Source organism: Netta rufina (assembly GCF_964035555.1).
Source record: "Netta rufina genome assembly, chromosome: 23".
NCBI classification, from domain to species: domain Eukaryota; kingdom Metazoa; phylum Chordata; class Aves; order Anseriformes; family Anatidae; genus Netta; species Netta rufina.
The window spans coordinates 2,857,700-2,876,791 of record NC_140147.1 but is presented as its reverse complement, the minus strand read 5'-3'; the positions used below and the strand labels follow the sequence as shown (position 1 = coordinate 2,876,791).

Below are 19,092 nucleotides of genomic sequence, written 5' to 3'. Positions count from 1 at the left end.
GCCTTCGCCAGCTGAGCAGGAGCTGGGAAACCTTTCCCCAGGGCCCCTGCGCCATGCAAATCCTCCTGACCTATTGCTCAACCAGATGCTGAGTTTACTCCAAAGCACTTGTGCAATGCGGGCCTTCAGGGGAGCGGGGGAGGCAGCCGGGGGGGAGCACGGGGCTGCTCCACGGGGCTGCTTCTCGCTCCTTGTTGGCTGCTGCTCCCCTCCGCTGCTGCAGCCAGGGGCTGAGCTCTGCCCCCTGCTCCGGGCAGTTTGCTCCGGGAGCAACTGGGATGGAGAAAGGAGAGAGAAAGTGCTCCTGCTGCCCTGATGCAACTCCCCAAGGGGAATATTTTCACTTGCAAACCCTGGCCTTAAGGAGCGCGGGGATGTTCAGGGCTCAGACCCCAAGGTGCGGTGAGAAATGCGCAGCCGGAGGGGTGAGCCCTGGCAGGTACCTGCACAGGCAGCACCCCCAGCACCCAGCAGCCTCCCAGCCTTGCTTCCCTTCCCTCTCGCAGCACCCAGACCCTCCCCAGCTGGTTGCTGCAGGGCTGGGGGTTGCTTCCTGCCTCGCTTTCCCCCTCTGCCCTGGTGCTCTAAATGCTTCCGTGTGACACCGCCTGCCCCGGACGGGCAGCATCATCACACACGAGGGTCCAGCCCCTTTCCCACGGCCCAGACTGGAGTCTTGGGTCAGATTCCTTGCTTCTGAAGACGCCTTCAAATGTTAAGAGCTGAGACAGCCACATCCTGGAAATCCCCCGGTGGGAGGGAGCCAGGCGGGTTCAGGGGGAAGTTCAGCAAGAAGGGCCCAGGGCAGCTGGCGCAGGGGCGAGGAGAGCAGAGCCCCTGAGACCACGCTGGGTCCCCCACACGTGGGAAGGCAAGGCAGGAATCAAGGCAGGAATGCAGCAGTCTCTGCCCTGACCTTTGCCATAGCACAGCTCTTTTTTTTTTTTTTTTTTTTAATAATCTAAAGAAGAAAGGGAAAGTTGAGTTATCCTGCAGCACCGACTTCCAAAACAAGGGCTCTTCCCCTTCCTTTCATCACACAGTGAAAGCAAAGCTTTGACTTCGATATTCAACGACCTTTTTACCTCATAACATAACAGGGAAGGCAAAGAGATGGCAGCTCCCCTTCTCTACCCCCAGAGCATATCGGTGAACTCCTCTTTACAAGCACCCCCAGCTCAGCCTCCTCACTTTCACAACAGGATTTTCCTACCCCGACCCCTCTGGTTGTCCCTGCCCGAGTACAGCAAACTTTCAAGCAGGGTGCCTGTGTGTGACCTTACCTGCGAGTGAGAGATCAGTAAGCTGATGAGAAGATTTAACCTATTTCAGGCCAGGAAGCGGTGAGCCACAGGATGTCTTTGCAATTCCACAATAACAGCGGAGCCGAGGGCCAGCCACCCCCTGCGCAGGTAGGCAGGCGTCTGTAACCTGACGCGGACGATTGTGCAAGGAGAAAAAATACCCAAAGACCCACCAGTGACAACTCTGACCAGCGTTCCCCATGATTCACGACCATCTCAGCACCACAGTGAACATAACCACGGGCACGTGGAGCAGAAGCTGTACTTACACTCAAGCAGGGGCAGGGTCACCTATGCAGGAGCCTCGCGAGAGAATTTGGAGGAACAGTGGCTGGATTTCAGCTGGGTTTTCCAGGTGGCATTGCAACACACACAGCAGCGGTTTGTGGGCATGGGTTTGATCAGATTTGTGTTGTGGAGAGATCTGGGAGGGTCAGTCCCTACGCCACCAGGATGACCTCTGCAATGGAAATGAGCTGCTAACATCACAGCTAACCCCAAGTCTGCACCAGCTCTTCCCTTCCTGGTTACAGCAGTGGAACTGTTTCTGTAAAGATCCTTTTAGTTGTATCAGTTCCAGTTTAACAAATAAAAACCAAGAATTTCCCCCCCGCATGTACACATCCTGAAGAGCTAACATTTACTAGGATTTTTACAGGAAGACCCAGCCCTGAAATCCTGTAACATTTTTCAGCTGTACAGATTTCATTCTGGGTTACAAAAAACATCACTGCCAGTAACGCCTCTAGAGAGGAAGTAGTTTAGGGGCAAGAAGGTTTAACCAAACACCTCAACCTTATACCCAGCAGCTCACAGCAGACACAAACCCCACTGCAAAGGAGAAGTCTTTACCCAGTTAAAAGGTCTGCTCCAATGTGACCCATCACTTAATTCCCCCTCACCACGGCCCTTCACACGCACACGGAGCCACGCAGGCTTACTTCACACGCAACACCCTTCCAAGGACTCCTCTGCAACAGATAACGACCTTTCAGATAATGAGGCTCAGACTTCAGATTTGTTTTCTGAAGCAGAACAATATTCCCAGGAGCACCTGCTCTCCTTGTTTTTATTAACTAGAAATAGTCATTGCCCTGTATTAAATTAAGAGCACAAATTTGAATAAGGACCATAAAATGATTTGCCAAGTCAGATAAGAACATGCTGTACTACAATATAGCAGGTGGGAGGGGAAGATTCATCTTCTGAAATGCAAGCACTTATGTTCTTATTGCTTTTCCTTCCCAGCTCATAACAAAGCTTTAGAGCAAAGTCTTGACATGTTACGATGAGCACACCATCACGCTCACATCTGGCACAGATGTGCTGCGTAACCAGAGAGAACATGCATTTGTTTCTGTACTTTAGAACCACTAAATTTGAGATTAACTAACATTGATCCACAGCCCACACTTCCCTCCGTAGTAATCAGGAGCGTACCATGTGTTATCACCCAAGATACCCAACACTGCACTTCTCATACTGCCAAGTCAGAGTCACATACCACAGCGTTGCTGTCTCATCACACCTTAATTTCAGTGTGTCCCCTGAGCCGTGGGTGGACTTTAGCAATGCCAGATAGTAAACAACTAATTGGACATGCTATTAGCTACTAGAGCAATTTGGAACCATTTTTTTAACCTATCATACTGCATCAATTAAGCCTGTCAACATCCAGCCAGACTGCTGCTGCTGTTCAACTGTGTGTGGAGATCTGAGCCTGCCAGAGCATCCCCAGGGAGGCAGGAGATCTTCTGACTTCCCTGGAAAGTGAGCTACGTGTTGGTCTTCCAAAAAGCCACTGGAGTCCAAATAATTCAACTCAGCAGTTTTTATTTATATAACACAAGTTCTTACTTTGCCATGGCTTTCACACGGCTGCCTCCATTCAGTACATACACTATATACTGCGTAAGGATACAGAAAGTTCAGTAAAATGTCAGCGTTCGAGTATAAATTGTTAGTCTTCTGATTGCAAGAGAAGCATATATCAGCATTCTGCCAGAAAAACAGAAACACTATGCCAAGTAACACAATGGCTGAGTCGAGAGTAGTACTAATTAAAACCAGCATCAAGCAGCAAGTTGCTGACAATAACATTAAAAACCATTTTTCCTGTAATTTACAAATATGCAAAGTATCAGGTTACTTAAAATTAAGAAGCATTTTGCTTACTAACATGAAACATTACTAATTTGTAATGTATCATAATTAACCAGGTATACAGGTTTCTGTGTCCCTGTGGTTTTTATGGCACATGGTGCCAGTTTGGGTAGATCACTCCTTAGACAGAGGGAAGAACAGTAATAGACAAAACCATTCCTCAGGAGTTTTCAGCAATAGCTGTATTCCACTCTCCCCTTCATAATTTGCCACTCAACGACCTTGGTTTAACCACAAGATGGACATATTAAAAAAACAAAACGAAACACAGATACAATGTGTATCAACAAATCAACTGCTTCTGGCCTGCAGCACAAGAAACCTCTTTGCACTCTAAGCACAATGAAATTCCAGGACCAGAACCAATTACTACAGCAATTGTTTTTGCATATTTAAAATCTGTTACAGTATCTACAGTAAAAAAAACACCTTACAGAGTAACAGGGAACGAAAGGGGAACAGTCTTACCAAGTAAGTCTCATTCTACATTTCTGGATGTTGTTATAGTTGGACAAAGCTTAAGGGGGCAGGAAAACAGTGAGAAGGAAGATGAAGCAACAGCTTTACAGAGAATATTAAGGAATCCTCAGGAACAGTATTGGCAGCAGTCCAGAGGTGACTACAGCTGTTTTACTGAATGCTCAAAACTATTGCTGTCTCAAGACAAAAGGCACAGTATCATAAATCCTCTTTGTCAGTGTTACACAGAGAAAGCCAAAGACAGGATACCAGGCAGGGCCAATGTTTTAGAGCAGCATCAACAGCGTGGTCAGCCCCACGTTTTGACTAATGCCTTTTCCAGCAAATGCCAAACACAACTCACATGCAGCTTTGGAGCAGTGTCAGGTGTTTCATCCTGAGAAAGGAAGGATTATATTCCTGGCTCCTCTTATTTCTGGGAGCTGAGCAGCTTGCTGAGCACTTGTGGTACAGACCATGGAATTACCTTGTCTCAGGAAGGTAAGCTTAAGTGGGAGGGATATGGAAAGTATTAAAGAATTGCACCAATAAAACCAAATTAAAGTCAGCTAACCCTAGCTTCATACTAGATTTATAACCTAGCTTCATACCAGATTTATAACCCAGCATTTTCCACAGATGTGCATAGTACAATTTAGTAAAGATGCTCAGTAAAGGGCTAGGAACAGCCTTGACAATGCATTTTGGTTTTCACATAAAGCCTCACTCCTCTGCAGAGATCAGTACCCCTTTATCTTTCACAGGCTCCCCAAAGTCCTCCCTCTGCATGCCTGATCACACTGAGCCATCTCAAAGCTTGAGCTGCTGGGAGGAGTTAAGGCCATGCTCAGTTCTGAACTGCAGGAATTTAGGGTGTACCTGACTCACCATGTAACCCTCAGGGGAAAAAACCCTGCTCCGAAACAGCAGCCTCTCCTCCTGCCCAGCACCCAGATTCTCTTCAGCATCATCTGGGGAGGGCAGGACCACAGACTGCTCCCACACCTTTAAGGGACACACTGTCATGACTGCACCAGAAATCACTGGGAGCATACCACATCTGGTATCCAGCCTCCAGCTGGAGCCTAGGACTCCCAAGGAACAAGGAGGAGCCCTCAAAAGGCATCTATGGCAGCTACAGAGTACAAACACTGCCCTGCAAGCTTGGCATGCCAGCTGCCCTTGGCATCTGCCTCATATACCTGGATTCTGAGACTTGTATGTTAGTATCTCTGCAGCTAGCCTTTGGGGATCCAAAAGCAGAGGGAACCGGCTCATCACAGCATCAACTAAATGGGGGTGAAATATGCCACACAGCTTGACGTGCACGTTGGCCCTCTCCTCTACAAACTGGTCGGACACCCACTGGCACGAGTCCCCATATGATGGCCCCGGGGCTCTCTGCACAGACCGAGGATCTTGCACAGTGGTGGATCTCACCTGAGGAGGAGGCATCTGGTATGGTTCAGACCAGTACTCACGAGAATGAGAGGGAGGGGCGTTGTACTCATTGGGCAGGCTGTACTGCCCTGCATTAGGTGGGTGTACAGGTACTCCATAGCCTGAGAAAGAGTGAGGTGGCCCTGAGTGAGGTATCTCAGGGTTATACTGCAAGAAGCTAGCACCAGAGGCAGAAGACTTATGGGAACCGTGCTTGTAAGGGACCAGACCATTCTGCTCTAAGCTGGAAGAGTGTGGGTAGACAGATCTCTGCCTACCGCAGGTGCAGACTGCCACCTGCTCAGCATGGGAGTGATCACAGTGACTGGTAGATCTGTAAGGCCACATGTCAGACATTTGGTTCTCCAGAGACCCAATGCCCGAGTCAAGATGCTCCTGAGAGATATAAGGCAGAGAGTCCATGTGAGGGTGCTGGTACCTTTCAGAGGACCTATGGCTCCCACTGGTAGGAGGAGCAGTGCCTGACACACAGCCTTTGACCTGAAGCGGAACATCGCTGGGCTTTGTTTTATGGGTCAGGCTTTTCCTCTCTGCAGAGACCTTCTGCAAAGAGCTTTTATCACTCTCTGCCTGGGAACTTCTTTTGCCCTTTTTCTCCTCTTTGACAGCACTGGTACTTCTGGTAGGAGACAGCCTTGCATTGGCTCGGAGTTCATCAGCTAACGAGCGCTGGGGCTGATTGATCCTTTCAGGGTGGTAGAATTTGCACTTAATTCCATAAGTGCATTTCTTCCCTGCAAGGAAAAGGCAGAGCATGGAATGACAGCTGCACAAATTATACTTGTAGAGACACTGGTCTTTATGTTTAGAAGGCAGGTCTTACCATAAGGGCACTGCTGCTTCTTGTGTTCTGGCACCACAGGTTTCTTTCTCAGAAAGTTATCCAGGCTGGGGCCATGTCGTCCTAGAGGATCATCTGGAGGCATAAACCTAGGAAAAATAGATCTCAGTCAGGAGCAGTTCACTTTCCAGGGTCAAGATTTGTTTTCTTGTAGAAGTCTCCTATTTCACTGGATATTAAGAGCTGTGTGAAACCTAAAAATCCCTCATTTCACTGCAGAGACGACTCTAGTAGTCACTTGCTAACCACTGGCAAGAAGCACTTCTCTTCACAGAAGAGGCTTTGTGCTCTGCTGCTGACCAGAAGCAGTATTTGTAGCTGGGCCTGTTAATGATTGTGCTGTGAGGAAATCAAGCCCTAGAGCTTTCCCAGGAAGTCCTCTAGAGTACAGCTCCTAGCTGCAAACCACAAACAGCTCTGAAGACTTCTCCAATTCTTCACACCTTTGTACCTCACCACAGCTGGGTAGGAGTTCTTCCTGTCACTCCTCCTACAAAAACATCTCTGTGGGACTGTTGTTTTCATCCTGCAACCCCATTTTGCCCTTTTCATGTCTCACTTGCTATTGCTTCATAAAAACAAGTTGCATGCTCACATTTTTAAAGCAAAGGAAGATTGGGAACATACTTGTCATTAACAAAGGAATACATCAGCAGACGCTCCTCGATGAATTTCTTCCAATCAGGACGCTCATTCTGCAGGTCCCGATAAGTATCGTTGGAAACCACAATGCCATCAGACTCGTGTGCCAGTTTCACAATGAACCGATCGTCATAACAGACAATACGCTTGCCTCCAACCCGCCTCGAAGGAGTGAAGACCAGAATTTTCTTCTTTTCAAGGTCACGGAGAATGTACTGGTCTAGAACAAACACAACTGTGAACACACTTACACAAACGTGCACATCCCAAAGGCCCTCCCACAGATAAAAAACATAATAAATTACAAAATACATGAAAATTAGTTTAATCTCTGCAACCCAGCCTGTACTCTCACCTCTGTTTCCATACCAGCTGTTAGGTTTGTCAGAGGTGGATTCCCAGCCCCAGTGCCTATGTGGCACCTGAGAGCACTCAGGAACTAGAGGCCACTGGAATACAGCGAGTCCCATCCACATAACCCATTGCATACAGTGAAGCAGTGATTTGCATTTAAGATTGGCAGGCTAGTATCTTTTACAGTGCCACACCACATGCGTAAGTTCCTTTTGAGTACATCCACTCAAATCTCTGCTGTTTGGAAGTTCAGAGTAAACTTCCTCAATTTGGAGAAATTATGACCACACTGTCAAGGTTTTCCTTTTTGCCTGTAGACTGTACAGTCTACACTGTCGTGTCAAACACGTTAGTCAAATATATAGCATGAAGGTGTGTCCCTGAAAGGAGAATAATTCAATAATTATGAAAGAAGTTAAGCAGAGTAGTATTACATTCTTTGTTCTCTGAATTATTCCAACTGATCCAAGCAAGAACTTGCTTAGGGGAGAATTTAATGACTTTAAATCTCGCTGGTCAGCACTGCTTATTGGATCTCCTGCTACTCAGATCTTCCATTCATAAGTTAATTACTAACTAGCCAGAACTTTGTTAGCTCATTAAGCAACAGAGCAGTAAGCCTGAAAAGCTGCTTTTGGTTTTCATATTTCCACACCTGTTATAAGTACATCTGGTCGTGGCTGCTCCTTCCTCCAAGACGGCACAAAGACTGTGATATCCTTGTGGCCCCTGTCCCAAAACCACTGCACAGCCAGCAGGATACCTCTGCAGGAGAACACTTCTTTATTCCCATGGCTGCATTAAAGAAAAAAATGAGGATTTCAATATTCAGTTATGTAGAGGTTAGTCAGGAAACACTAAACAAATGGATCCAGCAATTCAGACAACCTTAAGTGAGTGTTGGAATAGCAGAATCAGTATTTCTTGCTCATCTCAAATAGCAGCACCAAAATCTTCACTTTCACAGTTGCTTTTAGCACCTCAGTATGTGAATAAATACCCAAATCCTCAGTGGGAGAGACAAAGCAGCAGTAATTGCTTCTTTGAAGCAGAGCCTTTTGCTTTAAATCTAGACCCTAGATCTTTATTTTTAGCCCTGAGCAGTGTGATCTTGAACTTCCTTTGTCCTTTTCTGCTAGCTACTGCCAGTGGCTAACCTCTGCCATGGTAAACTGCACCTTCACAAGGTGCTTTGCTTACGTTATTCTGCACCTCAAGGACATCAGCACCGAGGCAAGATGCTTTATATTTATATTTATATTATGGCCCAAAGAGTCAGCTATAAACACCCTATTTGCATGAAGCAGCAATGCTTCCCTTAACGCAATCAGTGCCAAATGTCATTAACAGCACTTGGCAGCTAAGGAACAAAGTTTGACAACAGCATCAGAAACTAGCTACCAATATAAAAACTGCTGCTTCATTATTCGTTCATATCAGTAAGTTTCCAGAACTTCTAAGAGGAAACTACCAGTCCTGTTCTGTGAGTGCCAGTATTTACAGTGTTATCAGCTCTCCTGTTGATAATGGTTCTGGCAGCCTTTCAATATTTCTGTGTTACAGCCTGATTTGTCATTCTGGGGATCTGAGAGGCTGCATTTTGGGACAACGCTGACATGTGTTGTACTGAAGATAACTGGTCTCATAGTTCAGTAAGATTTTCCCTATCTAGGCACTACTCCTTCCTCAAATCTAATTCTATCTACCCTTGAATGAAGTTTCAGATCCCAACACCATTTATCCTGCCAGTGAGCAGATGTCAGCCTTGTGTGGAAGGTGACACTGCCTGATCTCAGTGGCCACCTGTGTGAGCAGCTGGGGAGCCAGCAGCAGCAGGGCTCCTGTGCAACACAAGATGTAACAACAAGTTCGGGGTATTGGTGACAACTGTTCATAAGCCTTCACTTCTGTAAGTGAAATTTCTTGCATAGTATTAAACAGGACAGATGCTTCGTTATGCCTCTGGATGTTTGTACAGGATTCCAGTAGTCAAAGACGCATTACAAACAGGGCCCGTAGCTCTGGGGCATGGCAGAATCAGTGCAGAATGCTGTAAATCCTAGACAAGCACATGCTGTTAGATGTCCACCACCTCCATGACTGCCCAGTGCAGTATGTAGAGCAAAGCAGCAAGCACACTACAATCAGATATTGTCTGGATGCACACAGAGAGCCTCAAGGGAAGTGTTTCAAGCGCAGAAGGGGAAAGAGAGGGAAAGATGAACATAAGTACTAGGGGAAAAGCTAAAATAGCATCATGTAGCAGAGTCAAGCACGGCATATGCAAGCTTACAGAAGAGGAAGTGTCCTATAATCAGAGAAGATACTGCCTCCAAATGTGGAGATTTAACAGCCAGCAGGCTACACTTACCTCTAAAGAGCACAAATGAAACCAAGGAAGTGTAAAAGAAAAGCTGAAGCACAGCTATGTGAAAGGGCTGAAGCATCTTCAAACAATGCCAGAGAGGAAAAGACCACAGGGGACATCAGCAGTAGTTCCTACCCCATACAACACAGCACTAACACTGAGCTCCACTCATGCCCAGCTCTCAAGAACACATCAACATCACTAGCTTTCAGAGGTGTTTCACCTGTACTAGTCTGCTGACAAATTTGCATTTAAACTCCCTCACTTTCTGAAATGTCAAACCTCTTATGTCATCATGAAAAATACTTCAGACCAGTAGGTATCAAAGGGAATGAAAACAAAAGACACTAAACAAGCAGCACTGTGCACTTGGATAAGAGGGCTCTTACCCTATTAATGGATAAAACATGCAAGTGTCTCCCAGCCTAGGAACACACACTGTTGCTTCTTTGCTTCTGAGACAAAGGAATTATGGATCTAATATATTATTTCCCAACTGTCATCACATTGTGCCGTATTATATTTAAGCAAATGCACAAGGCTTCTTAAATAGAACCCAGATTTGTTTTGCATATGCAAAAGGCCACTTCCTAGGTGAATAAGTTTAGTGTTTTCCCCCACCCACCTCTACAGCAACCAAAGCCAGCAGTTTGTTTTCTAGAGGGCTTGAGAAGCCAAACCCAACCAACACTGCATGCTCTACTTCCAAAACCCAGCAAGAGGCCTTCTTCAGGGACAAACTTCCTTATAGATTACTGGCAGCTTACATCCCAGAGGTATTTCTAAGTGCTGTTACTGCTAGTACAGCTGTGCCATTAGAAAAACTGTACTTTTCCTTCTCCTGTCTTCACCCTTCTCTGAAGCGATTAAGAAAATTGAAGAGTTTTACCAAAAGAATTATTTGAGAAGAGCTAGACATTTAACAACAGAACTGACACCTAATGAAAAGTGTTCAGTGTCTCTTTAAGAATCCCAAGTTACAGAAAGGCTGACATTAACAATCAGAAGCCAGATTATCTAGAACTGTTCCAGTATCAGATTGTTTTTATTATAATCGAACAGTTAACTTAGTCTTATAGAAAAAAAAAATCTCTGCTTATTTCTTATTTCTTGAGTCCCTGCTACTGCTCCAGAGCCTACAGAAGGTAGCTAATTGGGCTGATCTGATTTGGCAGCAGCCAAGAAAAAATTCCCTTAGAAGGAAGTAAAAGCTAATTTCCACTATGATTTGCATATGTTTGTCAAGAGCTGTTCAGGGAGGCCGCTGTACACACTGCAAATGAATCAGCAGGGAACATCACACACCATCAATACAGGAAGTTTCAGAATGGAATTCCCCTTCTAGCAAATTGCTTAAAAAAGCCAGACTACGTTTCTCATGTCAAACTGTCCTATCGCCGCTGGTATTACCGCCCGGCCTGCCCTGAGTCACATTTGCTGTAATCTCTCCTGCGCTTTATGGGGTAACTCTCATGGGTAAGAGCCTCCTCGCTCAATAAATGAAACCATTTCTGATGTTGCAGCCAAACTACTTAACCAAGGTAAACATCACCACAAGAATCGTACTTATCAGCCCACATCTCTCAACAGGCCATTTTTCTCAACTGACCACGCAGCTGCTGAGGTCAGTACTTTCCTGAAGGCTCCAAAGTCAAACGTTTCACTCCCTGGCCCCAATCTACTGTCAGCAGGACACACGGGGACTCAGAGGATCTGTCAGCTGCTCACACCGACCGTCTCCTATCTTTTCGCAGTTCTATTTTGAGAACTGTCAGCCATGGCTGACAGGCTTAGGGAAAACCACACCTGCAATCAAGTCTCCATTCAGCACTTTCACCTTACAAGCATCTCTGGTGTACACAACAGCTCTGTGCACCCATTTTAATAAGCATGCACGTGCACACGAACATACATTACAAGACCTATAAAACTAAAACAGTGAAGAAACTTGCTTTAACTGCAGAATACAACTTAAATCTGGTACAAAAAGTAAACTATCTGTGTACTGAGGGAAAGTTCAACATCAGGAGCTGGGGTGGTGGCAGGTAACTCTCACTGATGGAGAACCAAAAGCCAAGGTGAAAGGAATATCAACATGGACAAAACAATAAATAACCAGCACAAGGACTCTAGGTGCTCCATAAATATTAGGGTTCTTGTGTCCTGGAATTACTGCTCCAACCCAGGGGGCTCCATAGGCCTTCTTTGGTTGTGGTGTCTGACAGAACCTCTCTACCAACACCAAAATGCCCGGGACACTGCAGATGAGTCACAGCACTGCCCTGATGTCAGTGTCAGAAGCAGCAGAATTGCCCATTCCAGACATTTTTTGCTAGACTGTCCCTTTGCAGACTCCTGAATTCTCTCTACTGTATTGAAATTCAATGAAAATACGAGTCTGCCAATTTGGAGACTAGCCTTCAGTGCAGGAGACGGCTCCATATTACAAAGCCTTCTCTAATTAACCTGTACTTATTTATTGAGCAACTTCCTGCTAGAGAAACTTATATAAAGCCATTAGGTAAGAGGACAACGTATCTCCAGTTATTCTCAGCAGCTAGAATGCAGAAGGAAGCTTCTGTTTCCCCATGAGGTAACATCTGTTGTCAGAACGGGCACCCTTTGACCACTGTTAAGTGCTGGCAGAGGCCAGCAGGACAGACTCCATCTGCAAACATGACATTCATCCTCCAGAGAGAGCTACACACGCTAGTGAGGTACCTCGGAAAATATTACCAGCCACCACCAAAACATCCAGTTGTAGTTTTTGTGAAAAACCCTGAGTTTTTTTGGACTCTAAGCTCATATAAGCTCATAGATCTTGGCACACCTCACATCTAGAGGGTCACAGAAAATCACCACCTTACAGGGTCCCTTTAGGACTGCATTGAGGACAAGCAGCATCGATTTGTACCCACTACTATCCCCACTCCAAAACCCCAAACACACCTCATGGCCACATTGCTTCCATCAATGACAATGGGCTTCAGGTTATCGCTCTCCTTCTCCTCCAGAGGCGGCACGGGCGCAGGGGTCTTGTTGGCAGCTCCTCCCCGAGGGACCAGAGGAGCCTCCTTGGTCTCCTGCGGGGCCTCCGTAGGGTCCCGCTCGGCCGGGCCATGCTTCACCAGCTCCCCAAGGACCGTGTTGGTGTCGGCATTGAGGCCCAGCTTCTGGAGGACAACGTAGATCTCCTCGGAGGAGTAACCCAGCTTGCGGAAGAAGTCCACCTTCAGCTGCATCTCCAGGCTGTCGGGGGGCTCCTGCGTGGGGCTCCCCGCCGCCTCGGGAGGCTCAGCGCCCAGCATGGCCGGCTGGCCTCCTTCCTCACGGCTCCCAGCCCGGGCGGGCAGCGGGAGGCCCAGGCTGAGGTAGCCGCTCTCACACGGCTCTCTGGAGCTCATCGTCTCGTCCAGCTTCGAGCCCTGCTGCCTGCCCCCCGGGAAGGCCTCACACCAGCCGGGGCAGCCCAGCAGGGACGAGGCGCTGGCCATGCTCATGCTCGCCCTCAGCTGCCTCCCGGCCTCCGCTCAGCCCCGGGACCTGCGGGACAAAAACAACGGCGGCGTTAATGGATCCCGGAGGGCCTCACCTCGGCCTCTCCCCCCCCACACACATCCCGTGCTTCCACCCCAAAACCCTCCCCGGCCCCTTCTTCTTCTCCCCCCTTACCGTCCTCCCCCCCTCGGGCCCCCGCAGCGTCTCCATAAGGCCGGAGCGGAGCCGGGCGGCGGCCGCCGCCGCTGCCTCCTGCTTTATACCGGGGCCCCGGGAGAGCTGCGCCAAGGCGGAAGGGCAGAACGGGCCGAGGCGGAGCGGAGGCCGCTTCCCGGTCCGCCCCGAGCCCCGCCCGGCCTCGGCCCCGGGGAGAGGCCGGGAGGCGGCGGGGCAGGGCCCGGCCCGGGGCTTGCGGCCTCCCCCGGGGCCTCGCCGATCCTCGCTGTGGAGAGGCCGGGCCCGGCCCCGTCCCCACCGCCTCACCCCGGCCCCTTTTTGGGCCCTTTGGTCCCTTTCCAGCCTCCTCGCGGGATGAGCCCCGCTGGATGTAGAGCCAGCTCCTTTTTTTTTTTTTTTTTTTTTTTTTTTTCCCTGCAAACACCTGGTTTTTATGCAAATCGTGTTGCAATAAAGGCAGATTTGCCCCGACAAGTGCGCTCGTTAGGGAAATTCATTCATCTGCTTCCTGGTCTGCTGCTTGCCTTTACTCTCGATTTCGCGATCTGCTGCACTTTCACCTGGCTGATTCGGGGTTGCGAGTGGAGCAGGAGACCCAGCAAAACCCCGGCTTAGCACACGGGGGTAAAACCATGCATCAAAGAGGTCGATGTGGTAGAGCAGCTAGTTTCTCAGATGGCTTTCCAGCTTGTCCTTGGCCGCTGCTTTTCTGAGGTGAAAACCATTAAAAGCTGTGCTGCAGAAGGACCCCAGCCCTGGCTCTTTCCTCCTTCCTCCCACCAGCGCAGGTGAGGTACAGCTGCAGGTTTAGAGGTGGATATCAAGTGGTGATTGAGTCCCAGAGCTCGAAACCTGTGCTCAGTGCCTGCTGAGCGAGCGTATGTCTCCTGACCTGCCCAGGGCATCAGGCAGGATCAAGCTGGCTGATCCTCACCATGGCAAAGAGCAGTCTTTGATCTGGCCGTCAGGAAAACGTCACTGCGAGCCTGGGTGCACTTCAGTCTGTAGGAAAGCACAGGAAGCCCACAGGCTGAAACTGGAAAGGGAGAGAAACGGGACAGAGGGCAGGGAACGCTAGGTTGTACATTTTCAAGTGCAAACTCACCCAGGGTATTACTGAAAACGCAAAACCGGTGTTTGAGCTAAGCCCGGGCGGTGGCCAGCTTTGTACAAAACGAATGCGTGAATGTGCAGCCACGTGCTTCAGGCATATCAGCGAGGGTACTCGATGTATTTGTGTGTTCTTTATGAGCTTCCAGCAGCTGGTGCGTGGGCACAGCACATATTGACACTGCCGTCACCCGACGGACAGACGCTGCCGAGGCGGTCAGGGTTGGTGGCAGCAGCTCCTGCCGTGGTGGCCGGCCTTGGTCAGTGGTGTCCATCCGTAGGATGCCCACACACGCCACACGCAGGGTGTGCACCCTGCAGCTGGCAGGGCTGACAGACGTGGGTTTGTCACGTTGAGCTGCTGCTTTGATCCCTGCGTGATGCAGGTAGCGGTGACTCAGCCAGTGGAGATTTATCAACCCCAGCTTTTGGAGGAGATAAGAGCGGGCAGGAAGCACCTAGCAACAGGCAGCACCTAGCCCCTGACTCGTGGTGACAGCCACTCTTACGGGCCCTACGTAACTGCAGGAATTGAACCACCATTTCACAACGTGCAAAAATTGTACAACTCCGACTTCTGATTAATCATTCCTAAACAATTTAATGAAGGTAGTTGCAAATTTGCTTCCCTGAGGCCATGTGCCGGAGCCCAACTTAAGAGCAAGGGAACTCTCCCAGTTACAGGAATACATTTGCATTCATCTTCCTTGTGGTTACCCTGAAACAATCATTTTTTCTTGTCTCTGGCCATGTCTGAAACCGCACTGTGTACTCAACAGTAACACACACACATAGGCTAGATTCAGATCAGAGATAATATCCTTAGTCAGTACTTAAGTAGGTGCTTTCCCAACTCTTCTTTCCCTTGGAATCTACTCCAGTCAGCATGAATTTAGCATTTGTTTGTGTGCTTTTGCTTCCAGGCTAAAGTCTATTGCACCAAAAAGTATGGCCACAGATGTGCTTTTTATAGGAAATACCCCCACGCAAGATCCACAAAGCTGGATCTTTTGATTTATGCAAAGCAGTGACAGCAGCCGCATGCTGCCTTTTTTCATTGAAAGGGAAGCCAGGATAGGGAGAGGGTATGTTGGCTTCTCCACCCTAAAAGTCAAAAGGGTTCATACACTGGCCACACCCCAGCACTCTCGGTGGTTACTTTTGATTTTTTTTTCACATTTGCAAATTGCTTTGAAGAGAAAGTTTACTGCAGTTGGCATTGCAAAGACTCTTGGGGAAGCTGCAGCTTCTGAGGACACGAAGATTTGCAGACCAAAGCCACCGATGGAATCACTGATGGACAGAAGCCCTTCATTGTCATGTATAATTTAAGAGAGCTTGTTTCTTCACAAAAGAGCACAAAGACTCCTCTGAGTGGAGTAAGCAGCAGGAACAGCTGTCCTACAACGCTGCCTCCTCTCTAGCTTCTTGTCAGAAAGGCTCGTGCAGCTTCTCAGTCCCAAAGCAAAAGCTGCCTCTTTTGAAAGTGGTGTTGAAATACAATGACCCACTCCGCTCCACAACATGGAGGAGCAGGAACTACAGTTAAACTCCTTGTGCAAACAAGCCTGCAGCTTCTTCAGCAATGCCACAGCAGGGGCAGTCACGTCTCTCCTTCCCCGTCCCCCAGACCTCATGCTGTAAGGTTCTGCTTTACTGCCTTTCAGCGTGTCGTTTCCAGAAACTTGCTTGTCTTGCTTTCTCCAGACAAGCCTCTCTGTTCACTTCGGGGTGTAACATCCAGCAGGACCTCAGTGAAGTCACTGCCTTGTGAACAATACCTTGCAGCCAACGATGATAGCAGCAGCCCACAAACATCAGTTTTTGAGCAGCGACTTGTCCCAGGCTGGGGAATGCCGGAGGAGTTGCACAACAGAGAACTTGTCCAAGAGAAGCGAAGGGAGGCACATTCGGAGGAGCCTGAAGCACCGAGTCTGCCAGAGACACGCTAATAACCATGCTGTGGATTTCATAAAGGGACCTGCGTACCTCCAACAGCGTTTTGCTGAAGTGCATTCTGTCTTGCACGCCCTGCTTCCCTGTCCAGAGGCCAACCAACACCACCGTGTTTTAGGGAAGTGGTCTTGCACAACCCACGATGCTGAGCTGTGCCCCAGCCTGTCCCAAAAGGTCAGGTCCTCATCGCTCTGACATCACTTCAGCTTTCTTTCTGCTCGGCTGGTGGGGCTGGACACAGTGCTGGGATACTCAGCCCGGTCCCAGAGGGGCTGGAGGCTTACCCAGGGGGGCTGGAGGCTTTGGACAGCGGTGCTGAGCAGGAGGCAGAGCGCTGAGCCAGCAGCCTCGTGTCTGCATCACCCCCTTTCTGTCGAGGGAAGGCCTGTGCGGGGAGAGGGCAGGCCCTTCGGCACCGCCGGCTGCGATTTCGGGTTGAATCGGGTTGAGTCGAGCTGTGCCGGTGGCTCGGGCCCGTTGCTGGAGATGCGCGTTCGCAGGAAGGCGGCGCGGAAATCCCCTCCCGAGCACGCATGCACGGGGCCTTTCCTGACAAGGAACTTGTGAGAGAGCAGGGGGGGAGGGCAGCGGGCAGGCCAAGCCAGATGCAAGACCACACGACACGCCAGATCTGGCCATCGCGGGTAGCCAGCGGCGTTGTTTCCTGCTGCGGAAGGGTTATCTTTTCGGAATCGGTGCTTCTGCTAAGCCAAAAAGAGGCAAAAGCAGCTGGAGGCAGCCGTGGTGGCCGGGTAGCCAGAAATAGCAGGAGCCCTTGTCCCAGGGATGGGCTCTGTCCCTGCCGGTCCTCCATCTCCTTTCAGTTCCTTGCTGACTCAATGCAAAGCAGCGCTTTTCTCCTGGCTCGTTTCGTGCTCGCGAACAAGTCCCAGGAAGTCCTGACATCACACTTTTCTAGGGATTTTTCTAGGGATTACCACTCCCTTGTCCTGCATTTTAAAGGAAGAGCTCATCCCCTTGCAAAGCCTTTCATCTCCCACTCGTACACTTAATGCAGTCAAAATAGGTGGAATGCGAGGGTTTTATCATCTGCTGGTGGGGAGGAAGCTGGTCTCGTGCCAGTTCCTGGTGAAGAGATGCCAGCTCTACAAAACTACTGCTAACTAGCCTCAATCAGGAGCCTTGTCAGCAAAGTGGCCGCAGACCTGGCTTGCCTACCTGCAGAAACTCAAGACAGCTCACTCAGATCTAGCTTTTTTTAAATGGGCTAATTAAACCTCATTTATAAATGCCTACACGGGAACACTTATGTTAATTAAGGACAATTTAGATGGCCTTATTTAGTAGCATTTGGGAGTAAATTAAACTGAATTAAGGCCACTTTAATTCTGAATGAGAGTTTTATGCAGAATTTTAATGCTCTTTAATCCACTTTGGATTAGTTACTTCACGTTAACTTTCTTAAAAATCCTGTGTAGACAAGCCCCGAGCAATTAGGGGAAGGCACATCCGTATCTGCTCCGAGCCTGAGCTCAGCCAACAGCTGCTCTGGGAGGGGTAGGGGCAGAGCCTGGCTGTCTTGGGAGCTGTGCATTCCCCACAGCTTCGCAGTCCTAAATCCCTTTTGCCTGTGGAGCAGGAAATAGGGCAGACAGCACAGCAAGAGCAAATGCTGTGCTGTGTGAGCTTGTGAACTGTTTGTGCCTTTGGCTGCGGAGCTACGGGCACTACAAGGTCTGGCTTTGAAGGTGGAGGTGTTCACTAAGGAGGTCTGGTCAGTGCTGATGGGCTAAAACTCCATTGACTCCTCGTGCCAGTGCATTGATCCAGGAGCAGAAAGGTCCTGGTTTACCGTAGCTGAAGCCCAAATAAACAGGTGACCTGCTGGCTGGTCTCCCCGTTTATCAACACGTGCTCCTGTGTGATGAGAGCAGCACCAGGCAGTTTAACTGAGTCCTTCCGTGACCTGCGATGTAGGGATTCAGAAGCTGGCAGGGCTGCATCTGGATTTTCTTTTAAAGTGAGCAGTGTAATTTATTACGTAGTCCTCAGCACACCCAGGAATTAAAGGGGGAAGCAAGTGCTGATTTACGCCCTTTCTTTGGAGGAGGGTCACCGTGCCTCGTGAGGAAAGCTGAGCAATAATGTTGGAAGGAAAGCTTAGCAACATCTCTTTATAGCAGCTTGCTTTTATAGCCACGAGCACTCACAATTACGGCGGTGCTGACTGAGAGACCATCTGCTCCTCTCGCTTGCTTCGATAAAGACGTCTCTGATGGCAGCATGGGAGCTGGTTGCCAGAGCGTGACTCCATCAGCTGACGCATGGCTCTGGCTTGGAATCGAGCCCGCAGCAGCACCAGCAGAGGCTCGCTCCCTCCCCGCTGCCCAGCTCCACACCGGTGCATGTGAGCCGAGCCAGGAGTCCTGGCCTCCCAGCCCAGGGATTCGAAAGGGCAAAGGTACCTCGAGCCTGCTGAGCAAAAAGGAAAGTGAGGCACTGAAAGGAGAAGCTAAACACGGATTTGCAGAACTCGCCAACTTGTGTTTTGAGCCCGTGTGCCCACGGTGCTTGTGGTATTGCTGTCTTCCCAGCGCTGCTTCCTTCATCCACGAGTGTGGGATTCCTTTGCAGCTGCAGAAAAAATAGACTCGTTTTTCTCTGAAATATTCTCTCTTGAACTTATTTCCTGGCTTAGAAGGAGCTCTCCGTAAACGCTCTGTGTGGTAACTTACACCCTGCGTAGCCCGAGGGCTCCTCGCAGAGCAGACCTGTTACGGGGATGAACACTTGCTCCG

At 49.1% G+C, this 19,092-nt stretch overlaps 1 protein-coding gene across 1 annotated transcript; it reads right to left on the bottom strand.

The window, feature by feature from the left end:
• Positions 1-3,120: 3,120 nt before the first annotated feature.
• On the bottom strand, positions 3,121-13,398 carry ZC3H12A (zinc finger CCCH-type containing 12A). Its single transcript, XM_084300868.1, has 6 exons — positions 13,265-13,398; positions 12,542-13,135; positions 7,880-8,019; positions 6,856-7,090; positions 6,211-6,317; positions 3,121-6,121 (listed from the first exon to the last, which is right to left on the bottom strand). Exons 2-6 carry the CDS (start codon positions 13,090-13,092, stop codon positions 5,121-5,123), a joined length of 2,034 nt encoding a protein of 677 aa, XP_084156994.1. The 5' UTR covers positions 13,093-13,135; positions 13,265-13,398; the 3' UTR covers positions 3,121-5,120.
• Between the last annotated feature and the right edge of the window lie 5,694 nt (positions 13,399-19,092).

Bases quoted from the DNA above. Each gene is read 5' to 3' on its own strand.
- ZC3H12A (XM_084300868.1), bottom strand. From the start codon at position 13,092: ATGAGCATGGCCAGCGCCTCGTCCCTGCTGGGCTGCCCCGGCTGGTGT. The intron at 8,020-12,541 runs GTGTGTTTGGGG...TCTTTAATGCAG, and splicing joins GGAAGCAATGTGGCCATGAG to CCATGGGAATAAAGAAGTGT. The intron at 7,091-7,879 runs GTGTGGAAATAT...TGTTTGTTCTAG, and splicing joins ACCAGATGTACTTATAACAG to ACCAGTACATTCTCCGTGAC.